Source organism: Artemia franciscana, chromosome 3, assembly GCF_032884065.1.
Source record: "Artemia franciscana chromosome 3, ASM3288406v1, whole genome shotgun sequence".
Taxonomy (NCBI): Eukaryota; Metazoa; Arthropoda; class Branchiopoda; order Anostraca; family Artemiidae; genus Artemia; species Artemia franciscana.
Window position 1 is genome coordinate 384633 of NC_088865.1, and position 9156 is coordinate 393788.

Genomic DNA, 9156 nt, shown 5'->3' on the forward strand with positions numbered 1-9156 from the left:
ATTGAACAAACTATATTGTTAGGTAAAGGAGGAATCCAAAGAAAAGAAAAAAAAAGCAAGATTTAAATGAGGTGCATTGCCAAGATTGCCATGTTTGAGGAAAACCCAACTACCAGCATTACTGACAAAAGAGGGTAAAACAGCGAAAAAACGAAGGAAAAATCTAATAGAAAAATAGAAGAAAATATTTTCAGCAAAAAAATAACTATAAAAAAAAAACAAGACCCACATGAGCTTCTGTTTTGACTTCATAGCTGTACTGCTCATCCTTCATTTGAAAACAGTAAAATTAAAAAGTAAACAGTAAAAAATTTAAAATTAAACAGTAAAAGTAAAAAGTAAACAGTAAAATCGTCTTCATTGAAGAAAACAGTAAAAACCAAAAAGAGAAAAAAAATCCAATAGTAGAGTACAATATTTTTATTGTTCAAAAGAATCCGAAAAAAAAAAAGATCCAGAGCTATATGAATCCTATTGTCAACAAAAATAACAACAAACAGGGGAAAAGGGAAAAGAAGTAAAGCAAAAGAAAAAGATTAATCTAATAGTAGACAAAGATTTTATAGTAAAAGAAGAACCTAAAGACTAAGGAAAGCAAGGAAAGAAAAATAAAAGAAAATATTTTTAGCAAAAAAAAAAACAACAAAAAAACAAAAAACAAAAAACTAAAGCAAAAACAAAACAAGACCCACATGAGCTTCTGTTTTGACTTCATAGCTGTACTGCTCGTCCTTCATTTGAAGAGCTTCGTCAACTGGTGCTCCATATAACATCATCACCACTGAATTGGGTATATGAGCTCTTTGTGAATCGGGGAACTGCATTACATGTGAATACATTGGTTCGCGTATGCTAGGACACATTGTTAAAACATGACCGATTTGAGATGGAGATAACTGGAGTAAGATAGAGAATGATTGTGGCTGAGTTTTCTCACAGCATTTGATAAAACCTTCCCATAAAACTTTATTTTTCCACACCTGAAATAAAGATATTTAGGATAAATATTTGCGAATGAAGTTATTAGCTGGAAACGGCATTACGTGTACTAAATTCAACGGCTCACACATGCTGGGACACACTGTCAAAATGTTAATTTAGTTAGATTATATTGTTCAAAAATTTTCTTAAACTAGTTAATTACATGAACTAGTTTTAATAATGTTCGATATTAATGTGATATCAGTTATAACTTTAGTTAATTTAAGAAAAATACGGTAAATGTCTACGAGTGAGCCTTTGAGCTCTTTGTGAATAATTACTCGGGTAAATTTATCGATTCCCGTGTGTTAAGACAAATTATTCAAGTGTGATCAGTTTAAGAAGGAGATAACGGGGACAAATTAGAAAAATATTGCGATTGATCTTCTTCGTGATGTTTGATAAAAGCTTCTCCATAAAAATTGATCTTTCCACAGTCGAAACAAAGAAATTTAGGATAGGTATTAAAAAGTTATGTCAGGGATTGCATTATACGTGACGACACTGGTTCACGAATGCCAAGATACATTGTTAAAATGTTAGTATGGTTAGATTCTACCAATATTAAGTTTAAATTAATTAATTGAATTAATTTTGATGATAGTATATTTAGTCAACATTAAGTCAATTAAAACGTTAATTAATTTAGGATGTTTATAATAAATATTTACAGGAGAAGCTTTGACCTCTACGTGAATCAAGGAGCTGCATTACGTACAAATCCGTTGGTTCAGGTGTACTAAAACTTGTCAATTATTATATAAAACTCGATAAGTGAGGTTTGGTTAATGCTAATGAAAAAAAATATGATGAAAATAGAATGCTATATTAGCAAAATGTTGATAAATACAATTTAGAAATTTCTGCGTTCACGTAGAACGCAGAAATGTCCTCAAGAATCGCGTTAAAATGAATTCGGCCTTCTGCCTTTACTGCCGCCCGCCACATCTACTCTACTGCGTATGAATGTAAATGATGACAGGATGCATCTCGGTGCCGTTTGCTCCTCCACTTTGCGGAACCCCACATTCTCTCTACCTTTTGGGTAGAGGTGCCAGTTTCTGGGTTGACAACATTATTTTTGTGGTTCACTTTCAAATAAGTGAAACCTGCTTGTTACCCCTTATCCTGGAAATATATAATTGTCTGCTCTCCGGTCCTAGGCAAATCCCAAATCTTAATTTGAACATCCATGATGACACTATATTCTATCATTAGTCAAAGCAAACTAACTGGTGTCCTCAAGAACCGCGTTTATAATGAACTAAAATGAACCAGGTGAAGAATTTTCTTTGTCTTTGAGACGTTCAGCCGACGCCGAAGCTCCCTATTTAATAATTCACAAATGACGTTCACAATTTTGCTAATAAAGTATTCTATCTTCATCGTACTTTATTGTCACCAAACTTCACTTCTCGAGTGTGTTTTATATAATAGACAAGTACCACAAATATTCAAACGCGACCAATTTCAGATGGAGATACTCTTAGTAACATAGAAAACGATTGTGGCTAAGTTTTATCACAGCATTTTATAAAACCATTCCATAGAACATCATTTTTCCACATTTGGAAAGCGGTAAAGGGGGGAGGAGGTAAGAGAAGTAGAAATTGAAGATAACAGTCTACGAGTGAAACTATGAGCCAATAAAGGTGGAGAACGAGCGCGCTCAGCAATGTCAAACTTTGGTGGCTTGATCCTATGGTGAGTTGTTAGAAGTAGTAGTGGTATTGGAGTTACAAATTATACAAGTCAGATGCAGCACCATCGATAGGTACAGGCCTTATCATCAAGAAGCGGTAAAGGGAGGGGAGGAGGAGGTAAGAAAAGTGTGTTTTGGGCCAATATTTTCGAATTTTTAGATGGTTACTTTACAAAAATATCTGGAGTTTTGAGCGTGTGACTTACTAGTTTTAAAAAGAGTAAAGTAGAACTATAAAAACTTGAAACTTTAAGACTTGGGCTAAACTTCCTAAAACAACGATGAAAAGGAAAGAGGTTAGAAAGCTGTCCATTACCGACGGGGTTTTCAAATTTCAAATTGACTTAAAGCCTTGGGTTAATCTTTCTAAAGCAACAATGTAAATGGAACAGGTTAGAGCGCTGTCCACAGTTGACAGGGTTTTTAAATTAAAGGAGATTAAATTCTTACCTGTTTGACAAGCAGCTTCTGTAGAATATTAAGAACAAAACCTGTTAGCTTGGGATGAAGACTGAGGGCTTGTAAAATCGTCCTCATCAACAGTGTCGGCATTATAGGCTGCTCCGCTAGTTGGTTGATGACAATAGCAATGACTTCAGACGTAACTGTGTTCGTATCTTCAACACATAACGTTATAGCTAAAATGGCAGGGTTATTGATCAATTTGATCAATTGAGCAATTGTAAACAGGTTAAGGTTTCGGAGAAAAGAAAACTTATCCATTAAAAAACGAAAGACAGAAAATAACAAAAAAGAATACTGTTGAACTAAACAGACGAAACATAAGTTAAATCTAAAGCTGATTTTAAGTGTTATATTTAGAGCACTAGTTCTGTCTTATTTGCTCTCAAAACGACTTGATAAAACTATAGTTTTTGGGAAAAGAAGCTTGGTGTAATGGGGCAGCCAACCAGTATCTTTATTAGCTCTTATTTATTATAACTTGTTTTTTTCTTTCAGATTTTACTAATTAACTATATTAGCATCTTTATTATAAGAAGTAAAAGTTGGGGGTAGACACAGGGGCCAGGGAAGACTCTATGAAGCCGAGAAAAGGTGAAACATACACACGAAAGAATATACAGTGACTCACTATCAAGTAATGGGATAACTCCTGAACGATTAGTTTTCTGAACGAGGTTTCTAGCTTTATCATGAACCTTATAAAGTGATTTCAACAGTGAAGGAAAGGTTGACATCCATACTATTGGACAGTAAGAAAGGTAAGACTGGAAGAATCTTACAGAGAATATGATAAGAATATTATATAAGAAGTGATCTTAATTTTATTAATTTTTGCTGTTTCTAGTAGTACACATTTCTTCTTTATTTGCCACCCTCTTCTCAGAATAGAAGAATAACCGACTAGTGTGGTGCTACTGATATTATGCCTATTTTATGTCATCATTACCGCAAACTTGCCTCTGATACCAGTGACGGTTCTAGCCTCTCTTGCTCTCGGAAACAAAATCTTGATTAGCCTCCCCCCTTTTCTGTCTACCAAAAATTTTCAGGTCAAATTTTCACAAAGTTAGTTAAATTCAGTTTACTTGCTTTTATTTCAAGGAATGGTAGTGAAAATATAGGAAAAATAAAATTTTCGAATTCAATTTGCTTATACTTACTGCCAACTGTGCCCTCTATTCTATTTTAATAAAAGTAAAATTTCAAAAATTTTAGAATCATTATAACTGTTAGATCATTTATTTGAAAGTTTGCGCTCTTAAGATTTCTGTGCCTGGGGCCATTGCCCTCTGTCCCCCTAAAACTGCCCCTGTCTGATACCCGCTGTTATGGCAGTTAATTTGGTTGCAACGGTCAACTCACTGTCAGGTTATTAATTTGTTATTTTTCACCTTAATTTCCCTTTTATTCTCTTTCTGCCTCAACTAGCTTCAATTCTTTCGTAGTTATAAATAAAAATTCATATCTATAGCTGATGTTTACTATCACAAAGTAGTCAGAAAAGAAGTAACGAGCCTAACACCCTCATCCCCATGGAAATATAAAATCAAAAATATAACAGTTCAAAATAAGGATGAAACCTTTTAATTGACAGTGAAACAAATGTAACATTTTTAACTGGATATTTCGGACACATACAGGGTCCATCATCAGTAAACTGTATATATATCCGAAATATCCAGTTAAAATTTTTATATTTGCTTCACTGTCAATTAAAAGGTTCCATCCCTATTTTTAACTGTTATATTTTCGTCATGAAAAGGCAGTGTTGTCTTTGAAGTTATCTAAATATAAAAGCACAAGGATATTGTCAGTTTTTGGCATTATACAATGTTTTTCTTAAACACCCCCACCCCTTCACCTCAAAAGAAATGGACTTATTATATTAGTCTGTTTTCTCGCTCCCTTTGATAAGTTTTTTACTCATTGGAATGCCTACTGACCAAGCTTTGTCCTAATGTTTAGCATATTAAACAAATATCTCCCTATCGTCAGATGTTATTTTTTTCTTAATCATAAAGACATAACCCCACAACCTTACAATTGACTTACATTTCATAAGAGATTTCACATCGCACTTGCTAGCATCAACTGTATGAAGATTCACCATAAGTTCAACAGGAGTCAAAGGTCCTGAAAGACCATCTATCGGGTTTGTAAGCAGCCGGCTAAATACCTAAAAACAGGAAAACATTTAAGTAATGGCAATTAATATAATCAAAGCCATATTTAAAAAGAGGCAGGCTTTGTCTGCTGACTATATGCACCTTGGACTGGCAGTTCAAACACAAGGGGCGAATGGAGCTCACCCCAAAGAGTAGGGAAAAGTGGAGATAGTAACCGTACAAACTAACCCTAGAAGCGAACAGAAAAATCACGAAGGTCATCTAGAATTTGGCAATTTTGACACATAACTACTCCATACTCGCGTCTTCAGGTACTGGAAAGGGTAAACAATCAGGTTGTCCTCAGAAGGCCTACCATCTTGAAGTCAACCAACCTGCTTAGCTTACCCAGATTTTCCAAAGCTGACATGGGCCTGCTTTGTGCAGACTGGGTTTTGACTTTAAATGATTCTTAAAAATAAAAAAGTCAGTTACCACTTACGTAGAAATTTCACCTTTAATCCTACTGACTCCGGGACTAATCTTATCAAATATCCAATTTCCTTTCAGATTTCTGCTTTTTAAATAAAGTTACCAGACATTACATGATAATTGTTACTAGTAATTTTCACTGCCTATTTTCTCACGTTGAATCGCCAAACATCCAACCTTAATAAGTCTCCCTTTCTCTTAGGCCCAAACTAGAGAAAACAGTGCTTAAGCTTATTCTGGTTTCAATCATCACCCAAATTAAAGGATATTAGGGTATGTGGTAGTTCTGTGAAAGCAATCGAAATACGAGATGGCCCGTAAAAAAAATACTGCTCAGGCTTTAGGCTCTCCTGCCTTTAACTCCTTACAACTTCAACACACTCTCGGACATTTTTAGAATGTTGAAGATCAAGGTGGACCTAAAAAGATTACAAAAACCATTTTAACATTAAATTTTTAGGGATAACAGTCGATGAAGGTTGTCAAAAGTAACTAGGTGATTTGGTCTCACCAAGCTTCCACCAGGAGCGTATGCCTATTATTACAAAGATTGAAGAAATGTCTCATATCGCACAATCGAATATCAAACAAAATGGGCACGTGTTGGCACCAAATAAGGAATGGTCAATGGAGTTTTGTATCTTTGCCTAAGACTTATTGCTTCATTGACAAAGATATGACCGTTCTAATCAGAGAATAACTTTAACAAATCACTACTCTTTACTCACTAGTAAAGCGTTGCAAGCTGGTACCCCCCCCCCCCTTCTAAAAATTGCTATACATACCCTATTTGCAGAGGTACAAATACAAGAAAGCATTTTTGTATGGTTTTAAAGTAAAACATATAATTTTCGACTTAACAGTTTCTGCTTCAGAAGTTATCTCAATTGTTAAGTTAATGCGGGGTGAATGGTTAAGATGACCATTCCAGGAAGAATATAACTTTGCCCTTTACCCATTAGAAAAAAATTACAGATTTGTTCCCCTTCCCTTCCATCATAAATATCTTTATAAAAACCCTTGTTGCAGAGGTTAAACCAACAAAAAGTGGTTTGTTTGCGGTTTTAAAGTAAAATATGTAATTTTCAATTTGACTATCTCTGTTTCAGAAGTTATCTTAATTGTTAAATTAATACGGATCAAGATGGTCATTCAAATATAATCATTCAAGACAGAATGTAACTTTGCCCTTTACCCATTATCAAATCATTGTAGACTTGTCCCCTCCCATCATAAATATTTTTATAGACACACTTGTTGCAGAGGTTACAACAAAAAAAGTAAGTTTTTCGGTTTTAAAGTATAAGTTGTAATACTTTTTTTTAAAAACTCTTTCTGTTTCAGAAGTCTATTTTAATTACTTAGTTAATGTGGGATGGCTAGTCAAGATAAAAAATACCTAGTGTAGATAGAGAGTACTAATACTTAAATAATAATTAATTAAAAATATTTTAAAATTTTTGAAGAAAAATAGTAAATACAAAATATTAAGAATAAAACATGAAGATTAAATAGTTAGAGGGGTGGTCAATACGTTCATATTTTGATACACATATTAGCACTTTTGGAACTATACAGAACGTCTATTATTAAATAGAAGTTTTTATGCTTGGTATGTAAGTAAGTTTTATTGCACTAAAAGCCCTAGGGACATGGCAATACAAAACAAAAAGTAAAAAATTACTTTTAAAAAATTGTCATTACATAAATATAACATAAACACTACATAACGCAAAGAGAGACACAAATCACAAAACAAAGAGAAACATAAATCACAAAACAAAGAGAAACATAAATCACAAAACAAAGAGAAACATAAATCACAAAAGTCTACTTCTGTGCTCCATTGCCAACCTGAGAAATCGTCCTAAATTTCTACTACTTACAAAACAATTCATCCCTCATTATATTCACCAGCCATCTCTCAAAGAATTACCACTTTCTGTACGCCTCATGTCTCAACTCACTCTATTCTACACACTTATACATCACATAAGCCACACTTTCATTAATACTTCCACACATCGGATAAACGTAAGGACCATCTTGCCCTCTCCTCCTCCTCCCTAAATACCTCCTTATCATGTCATGATTAAACAAGTTAACTATTTTCTTAGCACTGTATGTACTTGTTCTTCAGTTTCACCGTAGGGCTAGGCCTGCCTCCAGTTTCTCTTCATTAGTAAACAAGAGCTATGCTAGTAGAATATTAAATAAAAAAATAGAAGTTTTTTCAATTCAAAGTAAGGAGCAACATTAAAACTTAAAACGATCAGAAATATTTACGTACATGAGGGGGTTGCCCCCTTCTCAATACCTCACTGTTCACGCTAAAATGTTCTGGTATTTAAAAAAAAGTTACTGATTATTCTAATTAAATGAACTTTGTGTTTCAGGAGTCGTTTTTTAAGAGCTGGGACAAAATTTTAAAAAGATCAAAATAAAAGTATACAAATAAACAGACTTTTATCCCAAATCAATTAAAAACTAAATATATTTTTTTGGCTTCCACGGAAATTTGGATGGTCGTGACACGACCATTATATAATTATTCAAAGACAACGTTTATGTCATGACCGATCCAAGGCTTCATTTTTGCGATTATCCTGGTAGAAAAACAAGCTTTTCGTACCTTTTAAATAAAAGGACAATTTTCTGCATTATACAGAGGGGTATCGGAGCGTCCCTTAGGTATGTTTATTGACAAATAACGAATATTTTGAGAGTTTATTTGCGATACAAATATTGCCAGCACCATAGCAAAAACCACACCAAATAAACTGGCAAAAAGTTTTCAGACATTTTGAAATGAACTAATGGTTGTAAGTGTGTTTGAAATATAACAAAAAATATTCACTTTGATTTTGCAAGTTTCAATTACAAAAAATAGCAGAAAATTTTCATCGTATTTGAATACAATTGTTGCGTCTAATTCAAAGCGTCAGGGGTTCTTGTTCTAGATTAAGGGTTGAGTAGATAGAGCAGAATCATTCAAAAGATAGGGCTATAATTGACCAAGTGCTGTGTTTGTGCGTACCCTTTGTACGTACTGTGCTTGTACCATAATATCGTCGAACTCGTAACATCAAGTGAAATTTAGTTTTCAACACTAATACTACCAATCATTTTTCGTAAAGCCTACTGTTTGAAATACGGTTAGTCAGCGGGGTACCAAAAACAATCGGTAGGCAATTTCAATGGAAAACATCTAACAAATCTTCCTCCGCTTTTCGGAGCGCCTGTACCTCTGTCATGCCACCTTTGTTTGAGGGGACGAAATTGATGGGGTTCCATCAGATGGGATTCAACACAAATCAGTGCCGAATGTATTACTTTTATGGTCACTTAAAGAAATTTTAGTTTTCAATTTTAGCTGATTTTTGGTTTTCAGAATTGGCTGATTTTTAGCAT

At 33.9% G+C, this 9156-nt stretch overlaps 1 protein-coding gene across 1 annotated transcript; it reads right to left on the bottom strand.

Annotated features, from left to right (window-relative positions):
* Window positions 1-222: 222 nt before the first annotated feature.
* LOC136024684 (symplekin-like) lies at window positions 223-8809 on the bottom strand. Its single transcript, XM_065700101.1, has 5 exons — window positions 8783-8809; window positions 6114-6164; window positions 5201-5324; window positions 3134-3321; window positions 223-980 (listed from the first exon to the last, which is right to left on the bottom strand). Exons 1-5 carry the CDS (start codon window positions 8807-8809, stop codon window positions 666-668), a joined length of 705 nt encoding a protein of 234 aa, XP_065556173.1. The 3' UTR covers window positions 223-665.
* Between the last annotated feature and the right edge of the window lie 347 nt (window positions 8810-9156).